At 34.0% G+C, this 20,098-nt stretch overlaps 1 protein-coding gene across 1 annotated transcript in view; it reads right to left on the bottom strand.

The window, feature by feature from the left end:
- Nucleotides 1-20,098, bottom strand: part of LOC149803816 (histone acetyltransferase KAT8-like) — a 39,115-nt gene that overhangs the window by 12,379 nt on the left and 6,638 nt on the right. Inside the window, exons 2-6 of the mRNA XM_089953628.1 lie at nt 19,347-19,418; nt 17,305-17,486; nt 11,896-11,949; nt 11,344-11,508; nt 3,194-3,283 (exon numbers count right to left, since the gene is read on the bottom strand). Coding sequence (XP_089809754.1) covers nt 3,194-3,283; nt 11,344-11,508; nt 11,896-11,949; nt 17,305-17,486; nt 19,347-19,418 — 563 coding nt within the window. The remainder of the gene's footprint in view (nt 1-3,193; nt 3,284-11,343; nt 11,509-11,895; nt 11,950-17,304; nt 17,487-19,346; nt 19,419-20,098) is intronic.

The raw sequence follows: 20,098 nt of genomic DNA, 5'->3' as shown, positions 1-20,098 counted from the left end.
AACCAATGGGAACCAGTCTAATGTGAAAATATTTTACCAGTGCAATTATGTGTGGCTTAGTAATCAGATTAAAAAGGCTAATCTAATATGTATACACTTCAGGCCGCTGACTGATAACCTTACTGCTGTAATCTTGAGTTTGACACTAAATGCAGGTTGTTTTTTATGAGGGTGTTATAAGTAATAAAGGGATTACCAGTGGAAATGGCTTCCAGTCTTTTTAATAAAAATCACCTGACCTTTGGCAGAGTTGAGATAAAATGGGGATATTGACCAAAAATGATTTGGCAGAAACACTTTTTTTTGGGTATTATTTACTTCTCATTGCATTATTCAAAATGTTTTTTGAGGAATACTTTGAACAGAAAGTGCTAATGAACCTAGAAAAAGTCAAGCGGTTACCCAATAATCCTAATGATCGGTTACCTGAGTACCCAGTCAAAAGGGAAATTAAATCATGTGTGAATCAAAACTGCTCTGTTTTAAATTCATATATGCCAACAACCAAGAGGTAAAAGAGTAATTATTACTAATATGAGTGGCAAAAAAGTGCAATCTGAGCATACAAAGAGTGATCCATATATTACATGCCATAATTACAGAAAACCATAAGAAACATGTACATTTATTTCTGCTGCTTACCTGGATCTGCATTTAGTTAAAATTCTTGTCACAAATTGGCTAAATCGATGTGCATTAGTATGAGAATACAGACACAAAAGAAAATGATAAATTATTTACACACAACATTTACTTTAATTAGTCTACATCACATGTTTAACTTTTGCTGAAAGGTCGTAAAGTCAAGTCCATAAATACTGAATGCTGTACTACATAACTGCAGAAATCCTTTTTCAAAATTTGCAAAGTGCTACTGATTTGTCCTTTTCTCAATGCAACATGTTCTTCAGTTTAACAAAATGCTTCTTTAACATTTTTCAGTCATATAACATCCACGAGTCACATCAATAAAGGCTGTTTCACTTGATAATATTTGGCACAATGTTTTTTCAATATAGTGAGTGCGCAAGTAATTTGGATTTTTAACAAAGCTTTAACAATTTTTCAGTCATATCACTATGATATCTGCAGTGTGGCAGCTTATAGTGATGTCTAGCACTGAGGCATAATGCCGCAGACACGCAGCATGATGTTCCACCCAGTCACATTATCCTGACACCAGGCCGACCAGTCCTAACACTAACCTCTTAATGCTGTGCGCCAAGCGACGCAGCTATTAGTACCATTTTTATAAGTCTTTGATATGACTTGGCCAGGGACTGAAACCACGATCTCCTGCATATGAGGTGGATGCTCTAACCACTAGGCCACTGAAGCTGTCTTTTTTCAATATAGACTGGTCTGCTAAATACATCTGTATCAAACTATAATTAATCTGTGACACGTGATTTCAAATTCAAGAAACCCATCTGTTTTCTTCAAAACATGTCATGTACATTTACTATAAAATAGAAAAAAAAGGAAACTGGTCGAGTACATAGCCAAATGGTCACACACATCAACAATATAAAGATCAGTACAGGGTTCATACAGAATTCTGATTGATAAATTGAAAGACTTTTCACAAACTTTCAAAGACCAGAAACACAGATTTCCAAGACCTATTTTTGCCAACATTTTGTATACAAGTTATGTTATATGAGAAAACAATGAATGAATGCAAAATACTACAATATTGTTTCATGATGAAATGAAACTGAACAGGTCATCAAAAGAAAGAAACCAAGAAAACTCTACTACATCTGAATCTAACAACCTTGGACAATTTTATTTGTGATTATGGAAAGAAATTAAAATGTTTGGGTTTCTTTCAATTTTCAAAGACTTTTAAAGACCTCAGGATAATCTGCTTGATTTTCCCAAACTTTCAAGGCCTTGAAAATGCTACCTCATTTTTCCCAAACTGTCAAAGACCTTCAAAGACCATATGAACCCTACAGTAGATGGAGGTCTACAACGGATCAATGTCACATGATACATGCCTCAAACTGTACTGGTTTTTGTAATGTCTCACTCACTCCTGATGCCACCCGATATAACTTTTGCTATGAACCCAAAACCATGTCTAGATTCTTTGGGGGATGGTTTACACAAAATAAATGAGTACCCTACATACCCCTAGCTAATTTTATTACCCAGATAATTATCAATGAGTGGGTACCTGAGTACCTGGGTTTATTCATTTCTCAATGACTTTTAATGACCTTTAATAAGCGTGCAAACCCTTTATGAGATTTTCAAGATGGTGGTCATATTTGATGTCAGCTCAGATCACTTATAATTTAATTTATTATCTACTACACATCATTAAAAGTCTATATGTCAAAACCCCATGTGACAATCCATCCAAGGAAAGTAGTGATAACAAAATATTAAGATTGCCACCATCATGGTCATTGTGAATTCTAGATTGGCACCATTTTCATTTAGGAGCAAGTAGATATCATAAAATTTCTCCATGGAGAAAACCGATACTTATATGACCATTTATTCAAGAGGAATAATAAGAATTGACAGGATGGCCCACGTGGCAGCCATAGCCAATGTTTGAATGGTACAATTTTTTAACCCAACAAAATATCAAAAGAAGTCTTCTGGTGAACATTCCATGTCAATATGACTTCCCATTCACGAGGAATAATGATAAAATTTTCAAAATGACAGCCAAGGAGGCCATTTTGGATGCCTAAGCAGCAGCATTTTCATGTACGATCAACAAGACCATGGGATGAATGTGTGTGCAAAGTATGATGATGGACATCAAGCTATTATGAAGCTTTTCTGGTCTGTGACAAGTACAGCTAAAAATATGCAAGTTAATCAGACAATCCAATCAATCGACAGGAAATGTGTCCAGAGTGCCAACAATGAGTTCTGTATAAGACGAAAAACATGCATGGTATTTACATAAAACTAAAAAAATTCTTTTTTGTGTGCAAATTTTTTAGTGCAAAAAGATTGTAATTTGGCAGCATTCTGATTGAATCATGCAACTGTACATCCCAGTTGCAACCTGGAAACTACCTTAAAATGACCACCTTTGAAACCTGGCTTCCGCTGCAGTCTGTCCACATATTCTAATATAGTGACTGTATGCTACTTAACCCCATAAAACAAAATATTTTACCCCAAAAGTGTTCAGTAGAGGAAAGTTTCCATGTAATGTATTTACCTTGCTTTCTTTTCCATCAACTTCAAATACTGATATTGTTCCCTTTCGATAAATTTCTCTGCCTTGTGGATGTCGATATATACACTGACTCTGAAACAAAACACAAAAGAATGATACTGCTACAAGAACATATTTCAAATGAAAATGATTTGCACAATAAAGTATAACTTTTTGTTTCTGGGGCTATACAATTAAGAGGTTTTGTGAATAAACCTGGGTTTTAGATTTTTTTAGGCAAGTCATGTTTAAACAACTGCATACAGTACAGCTCATGTTCATTTTTGGAACCCCACACAATGCGGTGGTGCTGGAGAAAGAGAGTGGAGAGGACTAAGAAAAAACCTCCACGCATCCTGATGGAGTTGCCATGGCAGCTCATGGAAAATTGCTCTGCACACCTTGCTTTCTGCAGAGTGGACATGGTCTATCAAATGTGTGTGGCTTATTGTGTATGACCACTGCAAGCATGCCCTTTTGAAAGACAAAGACAGATAAATATGCTAATTTATCTATATAATTATTAGATGTTTACACACATTTCCAAATTCTAATGAAGACTGTGTAATGTGTATGATGCCAAATCAAATTTTAGATAATGTAGTCTCAATGCCTCAAAAACAGTACTAATACTACTTAAGTTTTTTCACTTACAAAAGGCTGATTAACATCTTTTGCATTAAGTTTATGCTTTTACTTTTTTCAAAGAAATCTTAAAAAATTATGCACAGACTTGATGAGACCTTGTTGATCCTCTCTTGAACAGTGCAATGTTATGCTACTCATTAAACATGAAAAGGTATCCTCTGAGATATGTACATTTAAAATTCCTAATTCTGTTTTTAAAAAAACAAACAAGAAAAAAACAAGAATTTACACTAAAATGTGAACCATGTGTTTATTCCTTGAAAAGTAATGACCCAGTCACAGGGCTGAATATATATAAACACAGCAGTTCAATTCTGACTGCATTTATACTGTCCGACTGGGGCATTTTTTTAATTCTTTCATGCATCACAAGATAAAATTGTTTCAAATGATATAATCCTTTGGAAACTTGAATGGTCTCTCCCTAATAAAGAAGTAGTTTGAGTGGATGTTCTACAAAAATAAGGCTAGTGAGAATTGTAAACACTGTTATAAAACTAGCATCAGAAGACAATGTCCTTTTCAGCGTGGGAAAGGCACATTTCTAACACAAAGCCATCCGACTTTGGTGCATGTAGTTTACAGCTCAAATTATGGTTCCATCATTAACAGCATAAGTTTGGTAATTGTTGTGAATTAATTTGACCTCAGGATATTGTTGAAATGAATAATGTGGAAAATATCTTAAAGGTTCAACAAATTTAACGCATTCTGTGCAGTTATATCCACATGTCCTATTATTTGATTGTTGATGTATGGAATAATATAAAAACAAAGATTTTAACACGATAGAAAAAAACTAATCAGTCATACGGAAATGATGCGCAAGTAACCTAATTGTAATACAGATCTAAGACATTTAATTATTTCAATGCAGTTTCCTGTGACTATTGAAGCATTTGGCTATTGAGACACAAATATAAAAATACAACAAAAAAACATGCAAACCACATTCTTTCAATAGTATTCAGCCAATTTCTGAATTTGGCATACTGCTCTGCAGTTAAAATGGATTTAGTGGAAAATATGGTAATGATTCCTTATCTCTCAATTGATACAATGATCGGTATCAAATTTGTGTCAAATTTACATTTCTCTAACATGACTTTACGGAAATAAAAGACCTATCAGTAACAGTAGTACCAAGTTTGGTCTCTACATGTATCTCAAATTGGTTTATTGCTTTCTACTGTTTATTACAAAATCCTCTATTTAATACTAAACAAAATCTTCAGAAAGTGCTAATGAACCTATTTTGAGTACAGCTGGGGAAATGAATCTTATTTATTTATAAACCTCTCAATAATATCTTAATGGAATGATGCATTCATTTCCTTATTCTGTTGCAGTTCGCACAATATGCTTTGTAAAGTATCATATGAATTTCAGTATGATTGTATTCTGCAGTGAAAAGAATGATAGATGTCAAACAATTTACAAATCACATTCATATCTGACTGATGTGAAACAATGCTGCCTATGTTCTGATAGTTACCCATGTATGAGTATGGCAGTATATTCAGTCTCATAACAGGGCCATTACTACTTAAGGACTAAACACATGGTTTGCATTTAAGTGTAAATTCAGTGTATTCTTTTTTGTTGTGTTTTTAAACAGAAGCTGTTACTATCTGGAATTTAACTGTCCATACCTCAGAGGATTATTTTTCATATTTAAACAGTAGGATAAATTTATGCTGTTCAAGAAAAGCTCAATAGTGGGCCTCTGATTAAGTCAGCTCATAAGTTTTATAAACGTACAAAATATACAAGACTTTTCAAATTAATTCACTGATTGGTGAAATGGTATTTGATTGTTAACCACTTATGGCATGTTGATCTTTCCATGGATGATCTTCATTGACTGGCTGTTCAAATGTCAATTAATGCATATCAGCCGCTCTAAGGTGGAGATGCCATCAGTTTGCTATCCAGTGTATGGTGATTTGCTAGTATTTTATTGCTCCATCACAGAGTGAAAAGTGGAGGAATTATATCTCCTACCATCTTGAGTTGGGGTTCCAAAATACATGTGATCTGTACTGTAAAAAGGAAGATTTTCATTTTAGTTGAGTAGAACTGTTACACATGGCAACAACTGCCTTTTCATTCAAATATAACAACTGCAAACTTCATATTCCATATGCTGGGTGAACTGTCAATACAGCACTGGGATATCTGGAAGTTTAGCATTTTTCATTCAGAATAAGATTCCACTTGTACCATACCCTATCAGTCAGAATTTTATTTTGGTAATATATTTACTATATTCAGTCTACCATTTCATAAAGTGTGCATTTAAGTTGTAATATACCAATACTGTAGGTGTCCTCTTGTGAAAATAATGAAATATATATGGACAATATTCAAATGGTGTCATGGATTCAGAGTGCAAGTTAAAAAGAAACAAGAGTCCCTCAAAGGGAATGATACTCTACTGGCTGAAAATAACTTTTATGGAAATAGAACTTTTCTTCCTTTTAACCACTGAGTGTGGAAACCATCTCTGATATTCTTCAGCAATAATTTCCAAATTAGCTACTTAGCAGCCTTACTGGATGTCAGATTGGCACCATTTTCATTGAGAACCAACATAACATTATAAGAAGTCTTCAAGTGAAAACCCCGAGCTGATAACAGTTTCCATTCTGGAGATGTAACAATAACAAGATTTTCAAGATGGTTACCATGGTGACCATATTGGATATCAGATCGGCACATTTTCATTTATGATCAACCACAACTATTCTTTTGGATAAAGCATAGTATCAATATGACCAGCCATCTAGGAGAAGTAGTGATAACAAGATTTTTGTCAAGATAGACATTGTGGTAGTCGTAGTCAAAGTCAGATCAGTACCATTTTCATTTAGGACTAACATCAAAAATCCATACTTTCAAGCTGGCCACTGTGATGGCCATACTGGATGTGCAAATGACACCATTTTCATTCAGAACCAACCAGACACCATAAACGGTCTTCTGTTGAAAAACCCATGTGAAAAATGAATTTTGTTCTGGAGGAGTAGCAATTTTCAAGATGGCTGCTGTGGTGGAAATAGTGGACATCAGATCATTTTCATTTAAGATTTATAATTAGAAGTCCTTTTGCAAAAATTCCATGCTGATACTACCATTCATTCAGAAGGAATAGTAACAAGATTACTGTGGTGGCAACATTTTCATTTAGAACCAACTAAAACATGGGATGAACACGTGTGTAAAGTTTCATGACAATCCTCCAAGTACTTTCAGAGGAGTAGTGAAAACAAACATGGGGTAACTGACAGATTTTCATTAAGGACCAGTTAGACCATGAAAAGAATGTGTACCAAAGTTTCTTAGGATGAGTAGTGATAACAAACTTCTGCTAACAGATGGACAGACAATGAAAGATGGACAACAGACCATCCCATAAGCAAGTCCTGGCATGATTCATACAGATATTTTATCAGGATATTCAAGCACTTTTCAAAGACAAAAATGTTATTTTCAAACACTAATTAACTGCATATAAACTTAATAGGAGAATGTTCATAATGGTATGTTCGGTCCATATAATTTCAGAATAATGTATTTCCTTTCTAAACAGCTCAGGAATATGTTTTAAAAACTAGGTCTAGGAGATGACACTTAAGTTTAAGGAACTTCTGGGAATGGAGGTAGAGATGCAGTCATCTCATTTATATCAGTCTCCATGGTATCAGTGTCAACTGCCAGAGTTTCAAACCCCTACAGTTTTTCAAGCTTAAGCAAAACATTGTTCACAATCCATTCCTACTGTCAATATTTCCTGGTACATCAGAACACTTTCACTCATTAATCTGGCTACAGTTACCATAGCTACCAAAGTTCCAAAGTTATACTGATGGCAGGTATTCTAGAGCTAAGGTCACAAGCATGGATACATTTAACAGAGTAGTCAGATCCCCCCAAAATCCAGCATTTCAGGCTAATTCAATTGCATTTCTTCATTGATGTTAACTGAATAAATTATAATTCTGCATTCTAAAATCTATTTTAAATTTTCTACTCGTTCTGAGTCATTTTTGGCTCAACAGTGCCAAAAACATACCATTCTGAGGCCTGTCTGATCAATGTGTAAGTCAATGTATTGTCCCCGCCATCAATAAAAGTGCAGGACTTGCAGAACTAAAGTAACTTCAGCTACCATTAATCAAATGTCTTTTGACAAACACATGACACAGAACTAAAATTATCACTTGGCCTTACCAGCATGAATTACCTTACAGCATGTATTTTTGAATATATGCTTCCCATCACCAAGTTTTTACATATTTTATCAACCCTAAAGGTGCAATGAACAAAGCATCAATTCATTTTAAAACAAAGCATGGTTACAATCCCAAAAGAAGTTAAATACTAAAAGCACGTAACTGACCCAACTGGAAGTCTTATAGAATATCATACATGCCAACCCCGAGAGAGGTAAAAGCATAATTTTTGCTAATTGGAGTGGGAAAAAAATGTAATCTGGGCATATATTACATGCCATAATTACCGAAGACGGTATAAAAAATGTCCATTTATTCTTGCAACTAACCTGGATGTTATATCAGGTCAAAATTCTTGGCAAAATGGACAAAATCCATCTGGATTGGAACCAGAATACAAACAAAAAACTTACTGACAAATTATTTACATTCAACACTCAACTTCTCTACATATCTAACTTTCACTGAATGATCAAGACCTGTACAAATTCTTTTGCGCCCAATCCAAGTACTGCATTATATTACTCTCATATTCTTCATTTAAAATTTGTAACATGGTGCTGATTGGTCTTTTTCTAATCGGACATGTTTTCAAGTTTAAAAAGATCCATCTACTCTAGTGATGGGAATCGGTCAGAAATTCATAATCGATAATCGGTTCCACTTAACCAACTGATAATCGATTATAATTGGTTACTAAGAGCAAATTTTAATTTTTGTTTGTTATTCAGTTATATATTTGATCAATAGTTCAAGATGTTAGTAAATGTACAGGAGTAATCTCTTTTAATGACATGTATACTTTAACCTGATAATAATATTACATTTTTGTCTATTGTGTTGTGTGTTATTTTTGTTCTACATCTTTAATAAATGAACGCAACTTTTATGACTGATAAGTCATATGCAACTGAAATACTGCTACAATCCCCCAAAATTCTTTCAGTCATATGTGATGTGTCTATAATTTTAAGTGTAGAAGGACATGGTTTTCTTGTTTGTCATTGTTTACAAATACTACAAATAATGTTGCATTTAAAACTGAAACAAATCATCAAAATGTGTTTAAATTTATTAACTCAACTATTTAACAACTTGATCATGTAATAATGGTTATATGTTCCTAATTATGAAATTTTGCAACTATGAAATATCATATGGTTTTATATTTGTAGTTGTGAAGGGAATTAATAAATTTCAGGTCAACTTTAGTGGCTGGGAGTTTTACTAACCTTTGTGCTTTGCATACAACTAAAAAGTAGTCTCCCTTTACACATAATCAATTATGGAGTTTCACAATCAATTATCTTATTAGTTCGCTCAACCAACTGATGATCGATTATAATCGATAACTGGAACAACACTAATCTACTCTAAGAATTTTCATCCACAAGACACTGTAAAATCCTGTTCGCTAAACGTCTAGCACAATTTTCCTTAAAAGTAAAGACTGGTCTGCTAACCATCTTGATTTTCAACATATTGAATCTACGAAACAATCTTTCAAATTAAAGAAACCCATCTGTTTTTTTGGAAATGTGTTGCTACAAATAGAAAATCAGGGAAGTACATATACATCTATGATGGATGAATTAGCTCTTATGCAATTATTACACAGTGGTCTTTCTTTTTGAATATTCCAAAATTTGTATAAGTGGAAATAAGGAGATAATATAAATGACAAACAATATTTTGATTACTTTATTATTATTTTATTTTTTAATTTACTAGAAAAATATAATCCATCTACAGGCAAGCATAAGATGTAATTCAGTGGGGAAAAATGTAATGATTACTCCAAAAGCATGCATGGAATATGTAAGCTACCCAAAACGGCTGTAAAATGTTAGGAAGACAGGGTTTCTGCTTTTTTCAATCGATCATTCATTTCTTAGCTTGATATTTATATCATCAAATTAATGTTTTTCAATGAAATATGTCTGTCTCAAAATTCAAGCACCTTTTAAGAAATACTGAGTATTTTAAACCATGTTTCCAGTACTTTTTGATGCTGTATAATTAACTGTGCAAAGGAAATCTGCAGAAAAAAGCATGAAACAATACAGGGGATATAACTGATCCAAGAAAGCACTGGCTTTTGCAACTGTCTAACTGTCAAAGATAAGTGAATCTGTGAGCCATATTGATAAATCCTAACAGCTCACTGGATGTGTGGACATAGTTTGAACAAATGGAAATGCAAACAAATAGTGTCAAAAATCAGTGTCTGTACACAGCTTAACACTGATGTTCAGTGAGGGTAATTTACATGTTGGTAGCAAAGATGGTCAAGTTTAATTTACATTTCAGCAGAAAAGATGGACAAGTATAATTTACATTTTGGTAGAAAAGATGGCCAAGCATAATTTACATTTTGGTAGAAAAGATGGACAAGTATAATTTACATTTTGGTAGAAAGGATGGACAAGTATAATTTACATTTTGGTAGAAAAGATGGACAAGTATAATTTACATTTTGGTAGAAAAGATGGACAAGCATGATATAAATTTTGGTAGAAAAGATGGACAAGTATAATTTACATTTTGGTAGAAAAGATGGACAAGTATAATTTACATTTTGGTAGAAAAGATGGACAAGCATAATTTACATTTTGGTAGAAAAGATGGACAAGTATAATTTACATTTTGGTAGAAAAGATGGCCAAGCATAATTTACATTTTGGTAGAAAAGATGGACAAGTATATGCAACTTCCATCAATGATTTAAAGGCCCTGAGTGGTCTTGTTTCTTCTCATATAATTAAACAGTGGCAGAAGCGATCATTAATACACACACACGTTTTTTTAATCTCTGAAATTGTTATTTTCCACCAATACCACTTCCTTGTGAAATATGACATTTTATCACATTCTCCCAATCCAAGTAGATTAATGCTCAGATCAGTCAAACCTCCAAACTCTATTTCCTCAAATTTGTCCCTCACCCACACTCACAATAGCCTCTTAGATCCAAAACTCTCGTTATTATTCTGCATATCATACTAAATAGGATTACTCTCCTTTTCAATGGGTCAAGAGTTTACGTTTCAGGTAAAATATGCAGATGGCAGAGTATTTCCCAATAGATTGACTGCAGGCAGGTTAATTTGTCCACCTAAATAAGCTAGAGCAAACAACTACTTTTTGCAGCCCCCATTAGCCCCATGAGCTTAAAATCTTTACCTGCTAGAAGCAATTTTATGGATTACTCCAAGGCAGAAATAAGTAATCATAAGACATTTCAGATAAAGTAATGATATAATTAGGTACCTGATGGTATCTGTAGGACCTCTCTAGCCTCATATACTTCAGGCAGTATTCACAAACCCACAGCTTGGATACTTTGCCATATTCCTCAGGGTACGGGGAGAAATACCATGTGTCAATCTCATATTTTCCAATCTGAATCTTGTCAATGTACTTAACTTTGGTGATCTAAATGGGTAAAAAAAAATGTATTTTTAAAATCTTCATGTATATTTTTTCAGTCATATTGTTACTAATTATTTTAAATTACAAAAAGTCCAACAATTATAAGTGAATGACTAATGGACAAAATCACTAAAAAAAGATGTTACTGTCACTCTGATCTTCAACTCTGTGTCTCAGATTCCATCTTTTATATATTTATATACAATTTATGTTCTTAATTGCTATGACTTATCTAAAAGCTAGAGAAGTGGCTTGAAATGGTTATTTCACTCTTTTCTGTTACTTATTTTAAGAGCGCAGACTTGTAACAATCACAGTCAGTCCAAAGAATGTGATTTCAAAACTGATCATACCACTGACAGATATTTTGTTAAAAAATTTTAGTCTTACAGCCTCATGTTCTTTCTCCAGAGCAGCAGTAGTCGGGTCCATTTCTGCATATGTCTGAGGAAAAAAATGAAAACAAAAAACACTTGATTAAAAATGTTAATGTTTACAAATATTTAAATTTACCCCAGGGAAGAGTTCACTTGGCTCTGAAATTGCAGGATAACACTAATTTCTGAAAATCTGCAGCAAAAAATCAATTGCATGAAAATCATGCAACACATTTTCAAGCCTATCTGCTATTTCTTAATGAAATCCCTTCTATATTCAGAAATCAACCCCCATTTTCAAATGGAGGGTGGGATTTCAGCCCACCATCAATTCTCAGCTCTAGAATAGATTCTATTACTCCTGAACAAAAGTAATGCAGAATCTTTTTTACAGTAACAGTGCTATCATAACTGGTAATATCTACGTATAAGCTGGACAATAAACTTGCCATGTATAGGCTGACAATAAGCTAGTAATGTATGGACTACACAATAACAAGCTATGTATAGGCTAGACAATACGCTAGTCATGTATGGACTACACAATAACAAGCAATGTATAGGCTGACAATAAGCTAGTCATGTATGGACTACACAATAACAAGCAATGTATAGGCTAGACAATAAGCTAGTCATGAATGGACTACACAACAACAAGCTATGTATAGGCTAGACAATAAGCTAGTCATGTACGGACTACACATTAATAAGCTATGTATAGGCTAGACAATAAGCTAATCATGTATGGACTACACAACAACAAGCTATGTATAGGCTAGACAATAAGCTGGTCATGTACGAACTACACATTAATAAGCTATGTATAGGCTAGACAATAAGCTAATCATGTATGGACTACACAATAACAAGCTATGTATAGGCTGACAATACGCTAATCATGTATGGACTACACAATAACAAGCTATGTATAGGCTAGACAATAAGCTAGTCATGTATGGACTACACAATAACAAGCTATGTATAGGCTAGACAATAAGCTAGTCATGTATGGCCTATACAATAACAAGCTATGTATAGGCTGAAAATAAGCTAGTCATGTATGGACTACACAATAACAAGCAATGTATAGGCTAGACCATATGTGTCAAACTCAAGGCCCGCGGGCCACATCAGGCCCGGCGTACAATTATATCAGGCCCGAGAGGTCTTGACCGGCGTACAATTATATCTGGCCCGAGAGAGAATTTTAGGCTATGGTGTTTCCCAATGCACACTTCGCTGAAAAGCTTACTTCGTGCCGAGTTCGCACGGCACTTTAGTGACTCTGAAGCACAGAAAAGTAATTTCGAGCTGTTTCGTAACCCATTTGCCATAGACGTGGAAACTGCACCTGTAAATTTGCAGATGGAGCTAACAGAGCTGCAGTGTAATGGGACACTAAAGGCAAAGTACGACACTGTGGGGCCTGCACAGTTCACTTGTTTCATTCCTGAAGAGATGCCCCAGCTTCGTCTACATGCAGCTCGAACCTTGAGCATGTTTGGTAGCACATATCTGTGTGAGCAGCTGTTTTCTGTGATGAAGATTAACAAAACATCACACAGGAGTTGTCTCACTGATGAACACTTGCAGTCCATCATGAGAATCTCAATGACACAGAACATTACTCCTAACATAAACGAACTTGTAGCCAAGAAAAGATGCCAAACATCCAGCTCTGACAAATTGGCATAAGAGCGAAAATGGGTATGCCAATGATTTTTTATTATTAAAACTTGTTTCTGTTTTAACTTATATTAATGTTTAAAAAAGGTTTAATTTTCCGCTTATTGAATGTTTATCCTGTTCAGCCCGCAACCTTACGTGTGATTTGAGTTTTGGCCCGCTGAGCGATTGAGTTTGACACCCCTGGGCTAGACAATAAGCTAATCGTGTATGGACTACACAACAACAAGCTATGTATAGGCTAGACAATACGCTAGTCATGTACGGACTACACAACAACAAGCTATGTATAGGCTAGACAATAAGCTAGTCATGTACAGACTACACAACAATAAGCTATGTATAAGCTAGACAATAAGCCAGTCATGTATGGACTACACAAAAACAAGCTATGTCTAACCAATATTTATGCTTGACAATATGCTTCAAGTAATATCTACATATACACTGATATGTCTAGCCATGACAGTCCAAAAGATTTACAATTAATTTTGAATCAACTCCCTAAACATGTATATGTAAAGTTAGATACATCTGTAACCACTGGTTTGAATTTGAAAACACCATACATATGCCCTCATGTATTTGTTATACAGGTTGTTTCAAACTGGTTTAGAAATGTATTCCAATGCCATTTTCTAGAGATGTTTTAGAAACAAAAAAAACAACAATAATTAAACTGTTTGTCTAAGTGGCAGCTGATTAAGTATTTTTTACCTATCTGTAATTGCAATACTGTAATCTAAGTAGTCCTATCATTAAAATTAATTAAAGTGTATAAATAGCTTCTGCTGTGCTCTTTTTAACTCACATGGCCAAAACACTGCACAATATATCTCCACCAAAACATACACACTTTCAAGTATTAAAACACTGTGCATGAATATGATACAAAAATTTGTTTATACAACACAGACAATCCTCTGCCTGAAGATTAAATACTGTTTAAAACAGAACAGTTCCATCAAGAGAACGAAAGCAACACACATACACACACACACACACACACAGAGAGAGTAATGTTCCACAGAGGAGTGGGAATTTAAGAACATTCTAGCTGAGAAATGTTGTATCAAATTCATGGGGTTGTTTCTTCTTCAAAATGTTTATATAATTGCCCATGTTGATAACCTTGGAAGGCATGCAGTAAACAACTTATACTAGTATGTTTACTCTCATAACAATGGTAAAATATTTTCAAACAACATACATTTATCTAAATGCATGTGATCATTTAAAAAAAACAGCAAGTGCAATCATCCAATGAAAGTATCAACAAATATGTGCATGTTCCAGCCAGTAATCATAAAAATCACTTTTATTCAAAATTCTCTTTTATCAACAACTCAGCTGCTTTCTGGTGATCACTAATTTCATAAGCAATATCTTCATGGAACAACAAATTTACATTTCAGTGGTTGGTATCACAGGTGGGAGGGTCTATCTGAATTACCATAATCCAAGAAATCAACATCCTCATTACCTGACCAAAGTAGGCATCATACACCATAAAGAGGCAAACATCATCATCTGCATTTGCTTACAGTAATGAATGATATGTTTGCTTATAGGTAATGAATGATATGTTTGCTACAGGTAATGAATGATATATTTGCTACAGGTAATTAATGATATGTTTGCTTACAGGTAATGAATGATATGTTTGCTTACAGGTAATGAATGATATGTTTGCTCACCAAACCCTGCCAAAACTGTCAGCAGCACATTATGTGTGGAAAAAACATGCCATGCATGATATTTATTTCATGCACTTTTTTGTCAAGGCTTGAAATGTATCTTTAGAACATATTACTACTTCTATTCCTTATTTTTTATTTGCAGCTTTGCATCTAAAATGATTTTCTTCTCTCACAACAGTCAGGAATCAAAATGAAAAGAAAATATTTAATTCAAGCTGTACTCAATTAGTCAACATAAAGGTATAGAATATCAGCTAAAGAATATTTCTAAATAATTTAGTCAGAAAAGTGGAAAACAAAAATTTCTTTTTTTTACACTTTAATTGGACTGAACGATCAAACTGATACAAAAGTACCGATTATGAATGAGGTGTTATTATCATGTAATTATTACCTGGCACTGTGTTAGGCCATTGTTATTTACTGAGTATGAATCATGTGTGATAATCACTCTTTCGTTATCCTGCGCTTTTGCTGCTAAACCCTCTATTATGTAAACAACCACCATTGTTCTGATCTGGCTTTGGTGTGTCAGGTAATAAAAATGTTATAATTGCACTAATTTTCTCAGGTGGACCGATAACTTTTAACCAATTAAATGTGGTAACAAAAGAACAATAAAACAAAGCCTTTGGAATACATAATAATTAGGAATTTGGATGGGGAACTTAAAGTGCAACAATGTAGGAGAGAAAACATTTTATCCAAGAATGTAAAAAAAGCAATCAATATATATATCAACTTTTAATAAGAAGTCATATAATTGGTTACATTTTCTTTCCAAGTAACATTCTTAGTAGACTGTTATTAAAGATATTCAAGGAAATTTTGATCAATGAAAATGTCACTTGCACCTAGTGTAGGCAGTACGTTAACATTTAAATGCCAATTAAATCATTTTTATTAAGTGAAATTTGTGTTTTAATTATATCTTTGAGTTCCTCTTCAGTGTAATCATGATAAATGCAATGTGCATTTAAACGTAAAATGTGTCAATCTACTTTAACAGCTATGTCCACAAGTGTTTCACTGATAACTGACTTATGAAGTATTTGTATTGTTGCACTGAAATTTAAAAGCTGGCTTCCTTTGTATTATCACATTAATTTTGTCTTTTAAATAAAATAAAGGTGGTGGAATAAAAGAAAAGTTAAAAGGCATACAAATCCTACATACTTAAAATCTAGTGGCCCTTGTAGTATGTTGGGTGAACTTACTTCAGTTGATCAATTGAACACTTATAAATGTTATTGTGTATGTAACATAATTAAACTACCTTAAATTAACTGACTCATTCGTAATTGTGATTAAAGATAGCAAGGCAACCAAGCAAAACAAACGCTTCATAAAATAAAGAGCTTGGTTTCACAGATACGGACCACTGCAGGTGCTTCAGAGAATTCCTAAAATGGCACTTAGAGATATCCTCAAGGATGATAAGAAGTTTCACTATTACTTCCAATGAAATCACGACATCAATTTTGTACTAATTGAACAATATAAAAATGGAGTTTCGATGTAAACGATTGTCTCACTAAACAAATGTCGCTAGTTTTTTAAAAAGGAATCTTGTTTGGTAGTGTATCGACAGTTAGTCTAGTTACCTGCTACTCTGGCTCATGATTTGGCATTATACTATTAAATACAATCCGGGAACCAGACTAATCAACAAAACAAAAAGCAGTGACATAATACACAAATGTTTTCATGTACACATAATGGTTGCTGAAACCAGCTGGAACGATCTTTCACATGTTAGACATTTTGAAAATAAATGCTACTTATAGAGAAAAACAAACAACTTCATTAGAAAAAGTGTGTTATTAACAATTATTATAAACGTAATTGTAAAATGAGGATTCAGTCATTAAACAGCCCAGTTCCCTATATCCCCCATGGTTTACTCTATGTCTAAGCGGATATTTTTTTTCAATATTTAGAGATCCCTCTGTAACTTGTGCCCTCGCTTATAGTGCAGCCAATGTTTGTGGACCCCTTTATGTGCGAGTTATCAAGGGAGACATGTATATAAGTACCTTTTGTACATGGTTGATTTCATCATGCTTTCTTTTTTGATTTCTGGTGATTTTCCTATCAGTGCCATCACTCAGATCCGTCATCAGAATGGAGACATCTTTCATCTTGCTGCTGGTGTCTTCATGTTTACTTCCCAAGTCAAACCGATCAATCTCAACCCATTCATCCAGTCGACGGTTGACTGACACAAGAAACCAATTTGTAAATCATTTATAATCAATCTATGGCTTGAGCTTCAGAGAGAATGTTACCATATACACTCACAAGACAAGTCCAATTGCGAACTGCAGACTCATATCTGCTGCCACATAATGTGCCAGAAAATCTGGGTCTATGCAGCTTGTTAAGAGTAATCAGTAGAACAAACAGCATAAACAGCACATTATGCTATAGCACATCAGCATTGTTGGTGTTTGCAGTTGGACTCGACTTATAAAATAGTATATACAGTACATAATGTCAAAGAACAGAAACAAAATCAGCTTAGACTGCAGCATTCTCAATAATGCATGAGCTGTGATGAACCCCATTACACACCTCAACCGTGACTCTGTATGTAGTAAATTCACAACAGTTAGATGCTAGCTGAAAAGGTTCCAGTGGTCAACTAGATCAAGAGACCTGCTCTGTTTACCAACTTCAAGGTTATGTTGCATCAAGTCTCTAAATGAACATACAAAAACAATTACATTTGCTATCAACCAGTGTATTGGAAGTGTCCACATCTTTAACCTGCAATCAGCCAAACAATCAAATTTAAGACTTACACTGGAGAGGGATTCAGGAGAAATATTCAACCCAAGTCTTGTCATTTTCCTCCAATACACTGACTACACTACTTAAGTTGCCAGCTCCACCCACCACCCATGAATGCTATAGTATTCTGTATATAAATGCAACATTCATGCCATTTAACAGGAAAAAAATACAATGTACAGAAGGCTGTCACCTAATGCGCATGTGTGTAATCATCTTTTGTACTCATTTAAAGACAAATTACATGCAATTATGTAGACCCCCATCAAAAATTCACGTGTGAACTTAGAAATTCCATGCTTCTGTAATCCAAACACAACCTTAATTATCTCCATGGCTACATACATGGAGAGAGAAACAAATTTATCTATTATTTTATATTCTTAAAGAAGGAAAATAATATGGGTTTTCATGATGAGCATAAGTCACCTACTTTTGGTAGTCACCTGTTGTCAAGACTGGCATCGACAAACAATTTGGTGGATTCAGACTTAAAAGAATTTACTATTTCCATGAAGTTCAACATTTCTTCAGTTTAAATTTCAAATCACTTCTTGCAATCCCTAAAAAGTACTTTCTTGCAATTTTTGGTGACTTGTACCATTTAAATTTTATGTATCTTGTATTCTAAGGCCAAAAAAGTGTTTCCTATTTCCTATTGCACTGTTTTTAAAATCAGGGTAGGTAGGTTTTTTTTAAACATTTTTAATCTACTAATAACTTCAAGTACAGGGCTAACTGGCTCAACCAGATGCACAAATCAATTTCAAGAATCTTTTTCTGAATTATTTTTACCTCAGGGGGAAATATGTGCTAGGCACAATAGCATCAAAAGAAGAGTGATTCAAGGAGACACAAAATGTAATTGTTTCTATATTTAGCATCTGCCACCATATCTGATGTCAAGTCAGTATCATTTGTATAAAACTGAAGACCCTGATAACAGGATGCTTTCTTTCAAATGTAGTCTAATTCTGTTAAGGAAAGGTCCATCTGTGTTGAGTAACATTAGCAATACTGGATGATGGATCAGCCTAACTGTATATAAATTAAATATTTCATTGCAGAATGCCCTCTGCAAAATCCTGTTGTAATTGCTTCAGTGTTTTCTTTAAGTAGAAATTACAAACAAATGCATGACAGATGCAGCATGACACTATCAAATGACTTGGCCAACTGAGCTAAAAATAGGGAATTGAGCATTATTTTCAAATATTTATCATTGGGTAAACAGGAGGCCATCTGCTACTGTGTATTAAATGATAACCTGATGTTTAATACTCACAGCCATCATAATGTACATAGAATTCTGGTTTTTCCTGTTCATTTGTTCGTGTCTGAATGATTTCAGCTGCATCTGGAAAAAAAACGAGAAGATTAATAGACCTGAGACTTTTAATTGGCTTTTTTCTAAAATGCTGTACCCAATAAATATGGTATATACACGGCTCCTGAATATTTCAAGTCATTTTTTACAGTTATTTTTAAGAAAACTGTCATCTGTTTTTCCAATATGCAAATTACAGTGGTTCCCGTCTTATACTGCCATCCATTCTGCAGCAGGAATGTAGCCATATGAGAAGGATGGTTTTCCTAAAGGGTGATCATTGATGTAATAATTACATACTGGTGGAGGTCGTTCTTGCCGCTTAAAAATTGACAATACAGGGCTAATATGTCTCTAATATACTATTAACTTTTACATATCATGCATACCTTGTAAAGTACCTCATAAAATGATCTTCTAAAGGGATGCATAAAAAGTAAAAATTTAAATCTGTTGACAAGATATTAACCCAAGTGACAAATGGTACACAGTAAGAACTCATCCTTGACCAGCAAACTATGAACGGTATAATTAACAAATATGGCAACTGTACGTCCAAGTCTTTGTTATATAGTCTGTACAATTCTCAAAAAAAGTAAACATAATCTAATGTCAAGCTTCTGTTGAATAATTGTTTAGTCCTAAAATACAAGATATATATGCACAAGCAAGACTGCACAACTTAAATATGCTTTTGAAAATTAACATTA

This window comes from Sinohyriopsis cumingii, chromosome 3 (assembly GCF_028554795.1).
Source record: "Sinohyriopsis cumingii isolate HCF-2022 chromosome 3, ASM2855479v2, whole genome shotgun sequence".
NCBI classification, from domain to species: Eukaryota; Metazoa; Mollusca; class Bivalvia; order Unionida; family Unionidae; genus Sinohyriopsis; species Sinohyriopsis cumingii.
Note: the sequence above shows the minus strand (reverse complement) of the source record. Positions and strands in the feature narration are given on the sequence as shown.